General features: G+C 42.0%; 1 protein-coding gene across 1 annotated transcript in view; it reads right to left on the reverse strand.

Annotated features, from left to right (window-relative positions):
* The window catches only part of PPM1L (protein phosphatase, Mg2+/Mn2+ dependent 1L), a 105,173-nt gene that overhangs the window by 27,315 nt on the left and 60,494 nt on the right, over positions 1–17,364 (reverse strand). Inside the window, exon 2 of the mRNA XM_089485439.1 lies at positions 8,967–9,141. Within this exon, the coding sequence (XP_089341565.1) occupies positions 8,967–9,141 (175 nt within the window). The remainder of the gene's footprint in view (positions 1–8,966; positions 9,142–17,364) is intronic.

Below are 17,364 nucleotides of genomic sequence, written 5' to 3' on the forward strand. Positions count from 1 at the left end.
CCTGCTTCATGTTTCCACATCCTCTTTCTTCTCCGGTGATCTGCTCCGTTATCCACTTCTCCATCAGGGTGGAGTCTCAGAACGCACTATAAACACCTGATTGGAGGAACGGGGGAGAGGTTGTCCCTGTGGTACATGCTGTGGCTCCGCCCTGACGGGAAGACTTTCAAGACTTATTAATAGTTCTATTTCTTCATATGTTTTATTTTTCCATATTTTATAATTCATAAAATCAAGCCAAAAGAAGAATTTTGAAAATACAAACCATATCTAAAATGAAGATATGGTTTAGTTCAATAGTCCTGAGGACAGACTAATTAATAATATTCCATTCCGTTATTGGAAAGGCTTCCAGCGGAAGAAAAACAGCCCCAAAGCATGATGCTGCCACCACCCTGCTTCACTGTGGGTATGGTGTTCTTTGGGTGACGTGCGGTGTTTTTTCTGCACCAAACATACCTTTTGGATTTATGGCCAAAAAGTTCGACCTTGGTTTTATCCGACCATAACACATTTTCCCACGTGCTTTTGGGGGACTTGATCTTTGTTTTTGCAAACTTCAGCCGGGCTTGGATGTTTTTCTTTGTGAGAAAAGGCTTCCGTCTTGCCACCCTACCCCATAACCCATATGAAGAAAACGGGAGATTGTTGTCACATGTAGCACACAGCTGGTACTTGCCAGTACTTGTCTCTGTTGTGCCATATTGTCTTCACTGTGTTCCATGGTATATCGAATGCTTTGGAAATTCTTTTGTACCCTTCTCCTGACCGATATCTTTCAACAATGAGATCCCTCTGATTCTTTGGAAGCTCTCTGCGGACCATGGCTTTTCCTCTGAGATGCAACTAAGCAAATGTCAGGTAAATCCTACTAGAACAGCTGAACTTTATTTGTGATTAATCAGAGTCACTTTAAATGATGGCAGGTGTGTAATGACTTCTATTTAACATGAGTTCTGAACACAGCCACAGCCCCAGTTATAAGAGGGTGTGCACACTTATGCAAGCAGGTTATTGTGAGTTTCTTTTTGTTGTTTTCCCCCCCTCAAAAATTTCAGCTTGTTTTGCAGTTGAATTGTTCACGTTAGAGGTCACATTAAAGGTTGAAAAAGTTCTGACATGATTTATTTTTGTCTCATTCTTTAACATCACAAGAACCTGGCATTTTAACAGGGGTGTGTAGACGTTTTATATCCACTGTAGCTATTATCTTAGTGCTACAGAATCTGCGGAAAATTTTAAATAATAATGTAATATAATCTTACTTGAATTGCAATTATGTGGATTCCACAAATAGTCAAACAACATAACATTAAAGCTACGTTCATTTAAACAAATGCAATAGCAAGTACAAATATTACATCTCCAGTTGTATCGAAAACAAATTCATTCAATTTCGTCTTTATTTCTACTAAAGTTCTACTAAAATGAATTTGATGAAAAATAGTTTTATTGTTTGTTGAGCATTGGAACCTTGATTTCTTTTTAATTAGTATGTACTCTTTTTCAACAGGTAGAAACATGTATGCTTTATCCTAAGAATGCCTCTCCTTGTGAGCTGAACGTTGAGGCCCCAACGTCATTAACAGAGTGAAACCATTGTTATAGTTATGGCCATTTTCGGGAAACCTTTAATCTAAGTATAGAAGGCAATGGAAAATGTATCTCTATACTTTAGCTATTAAAAGATGGACAGTTATATATTTTCCACAATTATTACTCAAATTTGTGTTAAAAAAAAAAAATCTTCTGGTCATTTTGGAGATATACACACGCATTCTATCTATCCATCCATCAATTCTACGAAAACTCCAAAAAAGGCTGTTAGAGTATTTGAAATAAAAATAGATGAAAATCAGCCTGGAAAGTGTTTTGGGTGACATTTTATCGCCTCTTTACTAAGAATTTCCATATGTCAGTTTCAAGCGCATCCAGAGATATTTTTTTTTTTTTAACGTGTACAAGGAGATGGAAGGACTTGTAGATTTGTGTTCCAATGGATTCCTATCTTACTAACTGCTATCAGCTGTATGGCGCTTTGCAAAAATCAATCCCATATAAACTGTATTTCATTTTCTATCAATAACCACATAATTGTACTAGGCCTTTTTGATTGGGTAATCCATTAGAAAGCAAATATGAAAAAGCACTGAATTTCACACAATATAGTTCAGGAACTAATAACATTTTGCTCAAGCAAAACACATTACTGAAAATGAAACGTAGCTTATCAGCAAGTGTTTGTTTTTTCTCGAACAAAGACTTTCTCCATTCTGGAAAAACATGAGAGGATTACATTTAAAACATTCTTCTTACTTAATATTAAAATTCAAATATAAACTCGAATGTGTATAATCAAGTAACTCATAATTCTTCCTTGACTGGTACAAGTAATACAATTTTTTTTAAATATAGACTAATTGCAAACAAGCGTTGAATGTTCATACCTAAGGCTGTGATGGTTTTGCAAACTTAATTTTGGGGCAGGCTTGGAGGCCTTGGGCAAATCTGGGCAAGTTTTACGGTTCCAGTCCAGAAATGTTTGAGGTTCAAAGACGGCGTTGTGTAAACCAAATAGTATTTTGAGCAAACTAACCTACTTTATTCTACCTTGAGTAGATTGGTAGATTCATGTTAATATCTTGACATAATAGCTGTTGTTAATATTCAATGTTATTGAATATTATTAATGGGTCAGATCAGCCTATAGCACATAAAACCCAATGTTATTCCAATGTAGGCCCAGTTTATAATTACAGATGTCATGATGGTGGGTTTTTTTTCAATACAAAAAATATTCCCTGACATCCCACAGCTGGCAGTTCAAAGCTCTACAGATTGCTTGTGTCTGATTATACCGTATTGGCTCGGATATAGGCCGCACTTTTTTCCCCCACTTTAAGTCTTTAAAGTGGGGGTGCGGCCTATATTCGGGGTCTAGCGCCCGACGCCCGGGACATGCAGTCCCGGGCGCCGGGCAGGCAGCGGGGTTAGGATACAGATCCCCCGCAGCGGTGCAGGGGACCTGCATCCTACTCCCCGATACGCTCAGACAGCCTCCCCTGCCAGCACTTCCCACGGGGGGGTGCCGGCACGGGAGGTTGTCTAAGCGCATCGTGCGGTTGTCTAACCGCACGATGCGTTTTACCTCTGGCCCCCCGCCTGACTTACCGGAGCAGACTCCCGGGTGTCTTGCGGGGCCGGCGGGGGACATCTACGCAATACGCGTATACAACTTCCGGTGCCGGCACATCCCGCACCGGAAGTTGTATACGCGTATTGCGTAGATGTCCCCCGCCGGCCTCGCAAGACACCCGGGAGTCAGCTCCGGTAAGTCGGGGGGCAGAGGAGGACAGTGGCAGCATATCTCGGGGGGGGGACGGACGGACAGTGGTAGCATATCTCGGGGAGGGAGGACAGTGGCAGCATATCTCGGGAGTGGCAGCATATCTCGGGGGGACAGTGGCAGCATATCTCGGGGGGGCAGAGTGGCAGCATGTTTTTTTGGTGCTTTTTTAAAGAAAAAAACTTTTTCTTTAAAAAAGCACCAAACTTTTAGGGTGCGGCCTATATACGGGGGCGGCCTATATCCGAGCCAATACGGTAATTCACGAATAATGTAGCTTACTTTTCTGACAGCCAAATATAAATAATATTACAATACATTCCAATACTTGCACATAAATCGTCTGATATTTTCGTTTTGTAAAAATATGCTGAGAAATCTAAACACAGAATCCCAGAACCGTAAAAATGATTTTCTAAAAAGAAAAACAAAAAGCATACTTGCACTTACAGTAACATTAGCAAAATAGCATTTTACCTATCACCTTCTCTATAAAATAAAAAGATTTGAATCACAGGGCAATTATCTGCCTTGGTTTTTCAGTACTTTAAAGTGGCCAAATCACCATCCTTTGCTGCAAACACATTAATGAAAAGAACAGGCTTCTGCAAAAATTGAAGAGTTGCGAAATATACTGTATGTATGTAAGGCTGCACAAATAACTGAGGTCAAGAAGTCCTCAATTTGCTGTGACTCCTTAAGAAATAAAAATGCCAAAAGTGACTCATGGGCAAACAAAAGACACTTAATTTGTTTATTCCTGTTTGTTTCAAAGTATTCTTTTGAATCCTAACATCGGCCTTATCTGAAGTTACAAGTAAATGGACCAAAAACTATTTGGACATTCATTTTCAGAGAACAAATTTGCCCTTCGGTTCAGACGAAATTCGTAGGGCTTTTTCCATTTGGAAAGAAATTTTGTTGTCACACACTACCTCATGCTCTCTAACACTCATTCATTAACTCTCTCTCATTCATTCTCTCATTTGCCTTCTCCACTGACCACTTCTGTGTTCGTCTCCTGCAGTCGGTGGAGAAGCTCTTCCCTTTTGCAGAAGTGCTCTGAGAGGCAGGGGAGGGCTGGCAGCCTAAGGCCTGGGGGGCAAGTCTAGTCAACTGGCCCGTTGCACCATCAAAGCGGCTGCGAGCGACATTGAAAGCGGCCGTCGTGCGGCAGTCACTCCACCAGCGCCTAATGAAATTAAAGTGGCCGGCGTGCACGCACCGCATGCCTCAGCTCTTCATCCCACCACTTTTAAGACGTGGGAAGAGGAGCTGAGGCATGGCCATTGGGTCTGACAGCCGCATGATGCAGGGGCGTACCGAGAGTATTTGGCACCTGTGGCAGACCCTGTATGTGGCACCCCCCCACACACACACACTTTAAAACTGCATAGTTTCTATGGTTAGGCAAACATTGACAGGGGTACAGCATATTTGTTATCATTATATGCTTAGGGATTATGCGGTACCACCGTCAATGTGTGCCTATACATTGAGCCAGACACTGACAACCCCTATCACTATATACTAAGCCAAACATTGATGTGGTGTAGGCTTACCACTTTAGTGACTGGCATAGTATATAGTAGGGATGCAACGAAATGAAAATTCTGGACTGAAACTAAAAATTCAGCATTCACTTGGCCAAAACTGAAAAAAAAAACAAAAAAAACCTTTAAAATACTTTATTAAAAGTAACACCAAAATTAGACAAAAAAATCAACAACAATATTAACATATATATACACACAAACACACATATATATAACAATCACAATCCTATCATGCCCAGGTTCTAGCATGTGCTGGCTGACTTAGCATGATAGGAGTGTGGTTGCTGTTTGCAATTATATATATATATATATATATTAATACTGTCATTGAATTATTCTGTCCAATAAAAGTGTTAACACACCGAAGTTGGACCAAAAAATAATTTATAACAGCAATCACACTCCTATCATGCCTAGGCAGCCACTACATGCTGGAATCTGGGCATGAAAGGAATGTGATTACGGACTCCCTATGCCAAGCTATCCCCCAACACTTACACATCCATGCTATCTGAAACCCTCATTCACAAACATTCAGCATAACACCCATCACTCTCACACACTTACATTCAGCATAACACCCATCACTCTCACACACTTACATTCAGCATAACACCCATCACTCTCACACACTTACATTCAGCATAACACCCATCACTCTCACACACTTACATTCAGCATAACACCCATCACTCTCACACACTTACTAATCCACTCTTTCCTACCTTTTCTTCTTTCACTCTCACTTTTCCTCCTCCTCCTCTTCTTCTTCTTCCTGTCCTTCCGGTGCACTGAGCGCGGAAGACGGTGGGCGTGGCTTCAATGTTGTGCCGCGCGCATCGTTTCTGAAGGCGTGCCGGCATGGTGGCACCCCTCAGATGAGCGGCAGCCGGGGCGGACCGCCCCCCTCCCCCCCACGCCAGGTACGCATGACGGCCGCATTCAATCCTGCTCGCGGCCGCTTAGTTTTTAACTTTGCGGCCGCAGCCGCATTGAATGCTCGTCCGTCCGGCCCACCGGCCCGGATTTAGGGCGGCCTGGGGGGCAATTGCCCCCCTGCCCCCCGGCCCAGTCCGCCCCTGCTGAGAGGCCTTATTAAGAGAGCGGACAAAGAAAGAAGACAGAAGAAAAAAATATAGATAGAAGATCAAGAAGAGGCAAGAGAAGAAACGGAGCTGCGGAAAAGGAGACAGGACAAGGAAGCGGTCAGCGGAGGAAGTTGGGGGGACATTGAGAGAGAGTGTGAGAGAGTGTCAGTAAGAGTTAGTGAGAGTGAAAGAGCAACAAAATGCAAACAAAAATTCAGAGCTCTCTGCTTCGTTTTTGTTTATTTTGTCGGGGGCCCCTTCCTCGTTGTCACAAATTTGTATGAATTCATAAAATTGGCAAATTTTGTTAAAATGTAAATTCGTACAAACACAAATGCACAAGTCTAGTTACAAGTATATATTGTGGTCTGCACTGAGCTACGGATGTGAGAACTAGGGTGCAGACCCTATCTGGACTGTAACATGTATGAACAAAAAGTTACCATGCAGCATCTTCAGGCTTTATTGTACCAGCAAGTACAGACAGACAACATCAGCGGGTCCTATCGCTAACACAAGTAAATAATAATTATACATTGACTAAGAAGTACAATACTTGTGATCATGAGTTTATTTTAAATAAAAAGACACATTGCTGTTATAACTTCATGAAGAATTTGTGTTTCGTTTTTCTCACATCCTTTTCATAGGGCCCCATACACCTATGATGGCCCTAAGCAACTGCTTAATCTTCTATGGTGACATTATCTCTATAATTAAAGCCTATTTTTAATATAGAAGTTGGGGTCTTCACTTGAGACCCCTGTGTGAGTTTACTCAACATACCAGCAATTCCCAGAGAGAGCACCAAAGAACAAAATTCACACAAGAAATATGAAGACAGCTTTTCTTTGTTTGGCATCTATAAACACCTTAATGTAGTTAAAAGATTAACACGTAAGGCAATTTTATATTTGGACTGCGTACTTGTCACTGCTCATGGAACCAAGACGGCATTATAAAAGGGGCTCGGAATTAAGTGAAAGGGGTCCTAGAGTGGCTCAGTGAAACACAGTCCAAGGGGAGTTCATGTTTCTTTTTGGATGGTGAACGAGGGATGAGACAGGTTGGCAGTACTGACACTGAATAATTGCAAAGCATTAAGCAGGGAAAACATCTGGCATCTGCAATGATTTGTAAAGGGGACACATTTTGTTCTTGTAATCAGATATAGATTAGGAAACAGGAACAGAGCATTTACTGTGCTTGTACTAAACAATAAATGACTTGATTGAAGTGATATACATGCAATTCACTGGCAGGTTTTAATCACCTGAGGCAATGAATCCTGATATTGTATAGATAATAGTTGTTTTCATATCCCGCGGCAGAGAAGGTAATTGTGGGAGCATGCTACATGCATGAGCACATATATTTACAACTATAGTCTTTTGTAACCATTTGGTTTTGACTAAGTACCCTAGAGTATACCATAATTTCAGTAGGCAATTAAGAAAATGTAAAATAGTTAACACGGTGAAAAGTAGAAAAGTGTATTATTGCCATATTACTTCACTTCTAAAATAAACATTGCAAGCTGAACCTCCCAAACTTAATACGAGGGTGGGAATGAGGCCTGAATTAAGTATGGTATAGCTACTCAAACCTGGGAACTCTCTGAGCAACTTTGTGATGGCTAAATGACTGGGTTAGAGCATTTTACGCCCTTACCTCTGTCCCTAATACCGGTCCCTCGCTGGAGGGGGATGAAGTCCTGGCAGCACTGCATCCATCGCGCTCATGCACCATATATCCTCACTCCCGCAGCACTCCTGGGGACAGGGAGAATCAGCAACACTACTGCACGGTGCCCTTTGCAAGTACCGGTACTGGCATTGTCCTTTTTCAAGATGGCGCTGTCTCCCTCAAGTAAACTCATCCCGTCCCAAAAAGGGGTGGAGCTTCTGTAATCACCATGCTGAGCAGTATAAAAGCATCTCTCAGAGGTTGTCTTTGGGAAATAGATGTATGAGTGCTGCCAGCATTGCTACAGAGGTTGAAGGGGTGACCTCCAGGTCACCTTCCCTTTCTCTGAATAGGGGAGCAGCATTTAATCTGCAGCATGCGTCATGCCTGTAGATCCGCCCACCGTACCTCACATCCTCCAGTTTATCGAGGGAGAGGGGGGCGGCGCTGGATTTGCATACGCCCCACCGTTGCAGAGAGGATCGGGAACAGGCTGCGGCCATACAGTACGTGCCTGACAGTGGGCGTTCTATCTGACATCGCAGGAAACACCCCCATTTGAAGGAGAAATGGGGGGGGAGTGGGGCTTGTCAAGACCCCACTCCCGTGACCCGGAGGATTCGGGCGTTGACCCAGAGAACCGGTGCCTCTCCCGAGAGAGTTCCTGGGTAAGCCCATCACGATATATGGGTAAAAGAAAATAAAAGAAAATGGAGGCTCCAGAGAGAGTTCACAAAGAAATTAGAAACCATAGGTTTGACCTTGATTTCAAGGACTAGTTATCTTGGCTATGTTGCTAGATTCAGGAACGCTTTCCCCAACCCTATACCAGGTGAACTCGTCTAAGCATCCAGAACGCATTCTGGGTGCTTGTTGTCATTTGCATTGCAAGTGCTGCGAGTGAAAATAAGGTACATTTAAAAATATACACGCAAATGGCTGCAAATGAAACATATCTCTTGATCCATTGCCAATTCCCAGCATGATGTATAGGTCATATATCCAGTCCCATTAAACAGAATAATGTTATTTAAAATAGAATTGCATCCGTTAGTTTGGTCCTTTGTGTTCTACATTACTTTGTCAGTGTCTAAAATAACACAAGGCTTAAAAAAATTGCATATATTTTGTAAAGCACCTTACATAAACCATAACCATACATGTGCTGAATACATCCATCATTGTGATAAGCATGTGGTGGTCACTGCAGGGGGAAAAGTAATTGCAGGGCTTGTTGGTGATTTTAAGACTTTAATACACAGCTATTGGAGGAGAAAGGATGACACATACCTGCTTCATCATAAGACACGGTGAGCTTCTCGAGCAATTCACGGTCTATTGCCAGGATCTGCTGTTCAAGGATCGTCTGGTAGGAAAGCACACTGTTTTCTTTGTCCTTTTCAAAATCTTGAAGATGCTGTTTCAACACTTCGGGAAGATGAATTTTCACGTATTCGGCCGCAGACTGCACAACAAATAAACAAGGGCAATCATTTGTCTAATCAAGGACTTGCTGTGGTTTTCAAAAGTCTCTCTATTGGAAATTCTAGCTATTATGGCGAAAGCCCGGAGCTTACTCCCCAACAAAACACTGCAAAGCCTTCCCGAAGATTTCAATGCAATCTCAGGACTACAATCCCTTACACACTGTAGGGTTCACAACAGAAAAAATATATATAGATATTGTTATAAAGCCTCTTAGCTTCTGCTTATGAAGTGGGCTTTAATAGACAAAACCAATACTAGTCCATCACTTCTTAACGACTCAAGTGTCACTAAGTAAAAAAAATAATTTGGGCTTCCAAAGGAGTCCTGATAATTAAGAAACAATGAACTCAAGAAAATCGCAGTGTTTAAATGTATGGAGCAACACAATTTTTTACTTAATAAGCCCATATGATACACACACGCACTAAAAGGAGAGCTGTGGTTTTTCTTACTCCACTGTCCATTATGGAGGGCAAACAACACTGGCAAGTTTCTCCAGCAAGAAGAGCTGAGCTGGCCCTGTATAATGCATTATTCAATAGGTGAGGAGACTTTGATTTACCTATCTATGAACTCTCCTAGTTTGCCCTGGAATACCTGTTTCCCAGCCCTCATCACCCATGTTCTGCCTACTCTTCATCCACTTTTCCCTGCCTACATTTACTCCCATGTAAGTCACTGGGGCTAGCCCCACTCCCCGGTTCTCAGGTATGTAGAAATATCCTTTTGTTGAGAAGCGTCTTTCAACGCAATTAATTAAATCATGATGATTATGGACATTATAGCAGTTCTTTGTACCTGATAAGCTTTACGGTACTGGATAATGGACCCTAATTAGCTCCATTGCACAGAACATGCCATGCTATATGCATGGTGAGGGACCAGGACAAACCCGTACATGTCAGTGGTCATTGCTCATCTACCCCCTCAGTTTCAAAGTCTAAAAAAGCTACCAGGACCCTAATAAATCCAGGTGTGAGGGGCGTACTGACCAGGGGGAACATCAACTCTGGTGCAGAGGGGTGGTAAGGTCATGTACTTCTGCCCTCACACTACATCAAATCAGGAACTTGGCACGTGTCTGAAAGTTAGCGTGTGAAGTCAAAGTGCAGCGTGGGGAGAAAAAATGTGAAGCCATACATAAATGTTAATGACTGCAGCGTATGTCAGGTGCATCCAAGGAATAGAGTCAATTTTAGTTTAAATCTATTATAATTTAAATTGTACAACCTACAAAGAAGGCCTTTGTACTGTATTGACTGCTGCAACATATTGACAAGGGTTAGGCTTACATTTCTTTAACCCCTTCGAGACAAAGGCTGATTTTACTTTTTGTACCCTTTGTGACAATGGCCTTTTTAACATTTCTGCGCTGCTTGTGTTTAGCTGTAATTTTCTTCTTTCCCGTTTACTGAACCCACACACATTAGATATTGTTTTTTTCAGGACAAGAAGGGCTTTCTTTAGATGACATTGTTTTGATTGTATCATATTATTTACTATTAAAAAAATTATAAAATATGGTGAAAAATTTAGAAAAAAATGACTGTTTCTAACTTTTAGTTGAAAAATCTTTTACTCATCTATAAAAGGTAATGAAAAAACCTGCTAAATAGATTCTACTATTTGTCCTGAGTTTAGAAATACCCAATGTTTTTATGTTTTTTTGCTTTTTTCTACCCATTATGGGGCAATAAGTACAGGTAGCGTTTTGCTATTTCAAAGCCATTTTTTCCAAATCTGGTAATTCTTCCCCCCATGTGCCATTTCGGGTATCTTTGAACCCGGCCAATGCAATTTACCCCATCAAGTCATATATTTTTGAAAACTAGACAGCCCAGGGTATTCCAAATGCTAGTATTTTAACTCTTTCCATGCACCATATCTACCACCAGTCTTTGTCAAACTTTATGGTAGTCATTTTTTTGCATTTGTTTTGTCATACACATTTTACTTCAGGTATGAATTAAAATGTTCTAGTTTATGTCACTATCACAAAACACCCCAATATGTGTTCAGCAACATCTCCTGAGCGCAGCGATACCCCACATGAATGATTTTGCCTGGCTGTTTGGGGGCAAAGGGGCCACATTTGGGGCATGCGCATTTTTCAATGTTGAACTTTGGCATTTGGGGATCCACTGCCCATGCCCTATTTGGTACATCTTTGAGCCGGGCCATTTCAGTGTGCCCAATAAACCCATATATTTTTGAAAACTAGACACCCCAGGGTATTTCAAATGCTAGTATTTTAACTCTTTCCATGCACCATATCTACCACCAGTCTTTGTCAAACTTTGTGGTAGTCATTTTTTTGCATTTGGTTTTCCACACACATTTTAATTCAGGCATGAATTAAAATGTTCTCGTGTATGTCACTATCACAAAACACCCCAATATGTGTTCAGCAACATCTCCTGAGTACAGCGATACCTCACATGAATGATTTTGCCTGGCTGTTTTGGGGCAAAAGGGCCACATTTGGGGCATGCGCTTTTTTCAATGTTGAACTTTGGCATTTGGGATCCACAGCCCATGCCCTATTTGGTACATCTTTGAGCCGGGCCATTTCAGTGTGCCCAACAAAACCATATATTTTTCAAAACTAGACACCCCAGGGTATTTTAAATGCTGGTATTTTAACTCTTTGCATGCACATATTTTACCACCAGCATTTTTTCAAAGTTTGCAGTAATATTTTTGTGTGTGTATTTTTCCCACACACACCTACTTTATGTATGAATTTACAGCTCCTGGTATATGCCGCTGTCACACGACACCCCATAATGTGTTCAGCAACATCTCCTGAGTGCAGTGATACCCCACATGCATGGGTGTGTCATTTTTTGGGGGAACTAAAAGGCCACATTTGGTACGTGTGCATTTTTCTAATTGGAAATTAGATGTGTGGCCATCCTTCCCCCCGTGTTAATTGGGACGTTGTTGAACCTGGCCCATTCAATTTACCCCATCAAATCATACATTTTTTAAAAGTAGACACCCCACGGGCATTTAATATGCCAGTATTTTAACTCTTTCCATGCGAGAATTGTTTTAAGCTAATATGCTAATTTTAGGACTTGCTCACAAAAATATATTTTTTATATATATATATATTTTTTTTTTATTTTTTTAAAAAAAAATTTTAACATTTTTTTTCAACTTGGAGGTTCCCCTGATAGTGACATCAGTGGGAAATGATTTTTACATTTTACTGTTTTTTTACTATTTTTTTCTAATTATTATTAATTTTATTTTATTTTTTAATTTATTTTTACTAATCACACTGTGATTAGAAAGCTGGGCTCCATTGACTTGCATGGTGAATGCAGTACCTGTATTCAACCTGCAAGTGGAGCCAAAGTTCTCTAGATGGTCTGGACCATCTAGCGATCTTTTAAAATTTGTGGTTCCTGTTACACGACGGCGGCCATCTTCCTTGATGGCGAAGATTGCCGGCAGCTGCGGCTGTGACCGCTCTCCGGAGCGGTCACAGCCCATCAAAAGGTTAGTGTTTGGTGTCGCTGGATGCCTCCTGATCGAGGCATTCCAGCGACACCATTTAAGTTTAGGAGGCGATCGTCGATCGCCTCCTAAACGCTTTTAAAACGGGCGTCCGCCGCCATACAAAGTATGGCGGATGTTGACGCCCCGTGGAGGGGCCAGAGATGGCCCCTTCGTGCCGATCGCGGCGTTGCTGAATGCCTCGAGGTCGAGGCATTCAGCAACGCTTTTTGGGTGCAGAAAGCGATAGTAGATCGCTTTCTGCACCCGTTTAAAGACGTGCCGGTCCTGGCACGTCAATTGTCGTAAAGCACATGCTTTTCCGTGCCGTGCCAGGACCGGCAATTGTCATTAAGGGGTTAACTAATAATGGCCTGAGACCACACAAAAGCTAACATGTCTTAACATACAGTTGTAGGGCTGAAACAACGAATCGATAAAATCGATAATAATCGATAACAGAAATCGTTGTCGACGATTTCCGTTATCGATTAATCGAGTGATCGATTCGTTGTTTACTTACCTCCGCGAGCGTTCCCCGCTTCTGCAGTCTCCGCCTTCTTTTAGTTACGTGACGCGTTCCGGAGGTAAGTATTCTTCATGTCTGTGCGAATCGCTCTGTGCGAGTGGCTCCATTCGCACAGAGCGATTCGCTCTGTGCGAGTGGCTCTGTGCGAGTGGCTCCATTCTCACAGAGCGGTTCGCTCTGTGCGAGTGGCTCCATTCTCACAGAGCGATTCGCTCTGTGCGAGTGGCTCCATTCGCACAGAGCGATTCGCTCTGTGAGAGTGGCTCTGTGCGAGTGGCTCCATTCTCGCAGAGCGGTTCGCTCTGTGCGAGTGGCTGCATTCTCACAGAGCGATTCGCTCTGTGCGAGTGGCTCCATTCGCACAGAGCGATTCGCGGGGGTGGGGGTGGGGTTTCAGGGGATGCAGGGCAGGGTGTGAGTGTGGGTGCAGGGCAGAGTGGGGGTGGGGGTGCAGGGCAGAGTGGGGGTGGGGATGCAGGGCAGGTTGTGAGTGTGGGGGCAGGGCAGGAGACTGGGTGCAGGGCAAAGTGGGGGTGGGGATGCAGGGTGTGAGTGTGGGTGCAGGGCAGAGTGGGAGACTGGGTGCAGGGCAGGGTGTGAGTGTGGGTGCAGGGTGTGAGTGTGGGTGCAGGGTGTGAGTGTGGGGGCAGGGCAGAATGTGGGGGCAGGGCTGGGTGCAGGGCAGAGTTGGAGACTGGGTGCAGGGGCACAGTGCAAAGTGCTGGGTGCAAAGTGCCAGGGCTGGGTGCAAAGTGCCAGGGCTGGGTGCAAAGTGCCAGGGCTTGGTGCAAAGTACTGAGTTCTGGGTGCAAAGTACTGAGTTCTGGGTGCAAAGTGCCAGGGCTGGGTGCAAAGTGCTGGGTGCAAAGTGCTGGGTGCAAAGTGCCAGGGCTGGGGCAAAGTTTCTTAAACAGTAATAGTCCACCTCTTTTCAGAATGTTTGGGGTTATTTTGTTTCATAAATATTGTGTTTGGGTTCTTGTACTTTGAAAATATTGTTTTTTATTACATCATAACAAAATAAGAATGTTAATGTAAATTTTAAGGTGTTTTTCAACATCCAGTTCATTAAATTATTTTAAATAAACGAAAAATTTGCATATTGTTTTCTTTTATCCGATTAATCGAAAAAATAATCGACCAACTAATCGATTATTAAAATAATCGTTAGTTGCAGCCCTATACAGTTGTAAGCAATCATTATGGTAGTCCCACTGGTACTAGAACTGGATTCAATATTTTAGTCTAAAAAACTGTGGCCAAATTGTCTGGATCAGCTTTACTAATACTGCATATATATATATATATATATATATATATATATATATATATATATATATATATATATATATATATATATAGTATATATATATATAGTACTAAAGGTGACTACTATACTTTTACTGTACATAAACCTCTATGAAACCTAGAGAAGTATACAGTTATACACCATTTGCGATTTATAGAATAAGTTATTTATTCCTCACAAAATCATTTAGTTCAATCAGTGGAGAAAATCTGGTTGTGAACCATGACTGTGAACCATGACTTTTATATTATATAATTTATATTATTATGACCGCTACGGATAAAATTCTTACTCTTACACACATCTGAATATAGTTTGAAACAAAATGTAGCTCACTTGTGATGATTTAAGCTTTTCAATGTCTAGCACATGGGTTCTCAAGAACCCCCTAAAGTGCAGATAATTCTTTAAAAGGGAAATGCCATCTTTTATAGCTTTCAAGTTGACTAAATTAATCTAGCAAAAACTTGTACTAGAGGACCATTTTGTTTTTTTGTGGGAAGCTGGGATGTCTGGAAAAAGGTGACAAAGATAGCAAACCCAACTTAGCAAATGGGGAGCAATAACATAATGGAGGGACACGTAGCGTGCAGCCGGGCACAGCCAGCTATTGGGCGCACACTGCGGCACCCAATCCATGCTGGGTGAACGTGTGGCACTGCCAGCCAGTAGCCCACCAGACATTTGCCTTGTATGACAGAGGCCAGTCCGGGCCTGTATATTGCGTATTTTAAGCCCAATTACATTCCTGCCCCCCAACTGTCCCGATTAGGGTGGGACAGTCCCGATTTTGGGACTCTGTCCCACCTATCCCTACCTCTGTCCCGCTTTGCAGGGGCGGTGAAAGGGTGGGGCGCAGCTCCGAGGGGGCGCACAGCCACCCTGAATCAACAGCTGCAGCGTGCAGGACTAGAGGGAGATCACATTCTCTCTTTAGTCAGCTCAACATTAGGGAGAGCGAGGTCTGTCTGTATAATCACTATGCGCCTACAAATGATGCTGAACGCCGGGATATGACGTTGCGACCCCGCGCTCTGCATCAATAGCCAGCGCGTAGCAATGAGGGAGCAGTAAAGCGAGGTCTGAAGTGACAGGATGGAGGAAGAAGAAAGAAGAATGGAGGATGAAGGATGAAGGAAGAGGTAAGAGATAAAGGGGTGTAAGGGCAGTGTATGTGTGTGTTTGTAAGCTTATGTGTGTGTATATGTGTCTGTGTAAGAGCAGTATATCAGTATAGGTATTTGTAAGCTGTATGTGTGTGTAAGGGCAGTGTATGTGTATATGTGTGTGTAAAGGCAGGTGTATGTAAGGGCAGTGCATGTGTATATGTGTTTATGGGCAGATGTGTGTAAAGGCAGTCGGGTAAGGGCAGTGTTTGTGTATGTGTGTTTTTTGGGCAGTCGTGTGTAAAGGCAGTGTGTATGGGCAGTCGTGTGTAAAGGCAGTGCATGTGTATATGTGTGTTTATGGGCAGGTGTGTGTAAAGGCAGTGTGTAAGGGTCTCTGCTGCTGTGGACTACTCTTCAAATGATACTCAGCCAGCATTATGGTGGACACCTGGCTGGCTGAGAATCATGGGATTGTAGTTCACAGCTATCATCTGCAGCTTTACTGTTGACTGCACTTCCCATGATGCTCAGCCAGCATGTGAACTGTCGTTAACAGCAGATGATGTGACAGATGATAGTTGTGGATTACAACTCGCATGATGCCTAGTCATGGTGGACACCTGGCTGGCTAAACATCATTTGAATTGTAGTTAACATCTGCAGCTTTATCTACAATTAACTGCACTTCCCATGATGCTCAGCCAGCATCATGGAAGTAGTATGTCTGGCTGAGCCTCATGGGAATTCAGTTCAAAATGTTTGTTATTTTTAATATGCATGACTGTCAGACAAAAATCAAGCATGTTTTAAGTGGCGATGCAAGCACAACATTGTAAAGTGCAATTGCTTGTATTGGTGAGTTCCGCGAGAACGATAAAAAAAAAAAAGTGTCCCTCTTTCACATTTTGAAATGTTGGGAAGTATGGTTTATTTAGTGTGTAGAAATGTAAAATTTGGCAGATCTCTTTTAATTAATATAGTCTAAATGTCAAATTGAACTCATACCTAATTCAGGCACTGTGGGGGCTACTTGAAGACTAGCACGTAGAAACACTGATGCTCTACAATACAACTTTTTTTCTAAAACATTAGTTATATTTTTCTCAAGTTAAGAGCAAAGACAGAACTCAGATTAAATTTTACCCAGTGGGAGGCTTTTGGATTTATTTTATAAAATGCTGTTTTCAGGTATTAAGCATTACAAACAGTTGAGTTGATAACTCCAAATTCATTTGGAAATACAAAATATGTAGGATCAGACATGGAATAATCCTTCTGTGTGTTTGTTGAAGGAAAAAGGGTTTTAATGCGCTTAGATTACTTCCTAATCGCAATGAAAGATTTCCTCCGACTAACAGAGATGACAGCATGTCCCCAGCATACTTTAAAATCATGCTTGGGATTTATATTTAGATTTATTAGGTCAGTGGCTGATTAAATTACAATATTTAAATACCACTGCAACTTTGTTTAACAATGCTGAATGGCAGAGCATGCAGAATGCATAAAATAAATAGACTTATTTTATGGATTAATGCCTACAAGGGGCAAGTTTTTAGTTAAAATTAAGTGAAAGAGTGGCACCTTCTTTCTTGCCCCACGATCCAAAATTTCTTGCCACTGATAAACGAATTGGAAATTATGCACCACAGTAAATTTTATGGATTTATTAATATACAGTAGGCTTCATTATCACAGCACAAAATGTCAAGGCTATAACCCAAGGATAGAATTTGCTATCAGGCTTCT

The sequence above is a fragment of the Sceloporus occidentalis genome, unplaced genomic scaffold (genome assembly GCF_023333645.1).
Source record: "Sceloporus occidentalis isolate IW3139 unplaced genomic scaffold, rSceOcc1.0.p SCAF_25, whole genome shotgun sequence".
Taxonomy (NCBI): domain Eukaryota; kingdom Metazoa; phylum Chordata; class Lepidosauria; order Squamata; family Phrynosomatidae; genus Sceloporus; species Sceloporus occidentalis.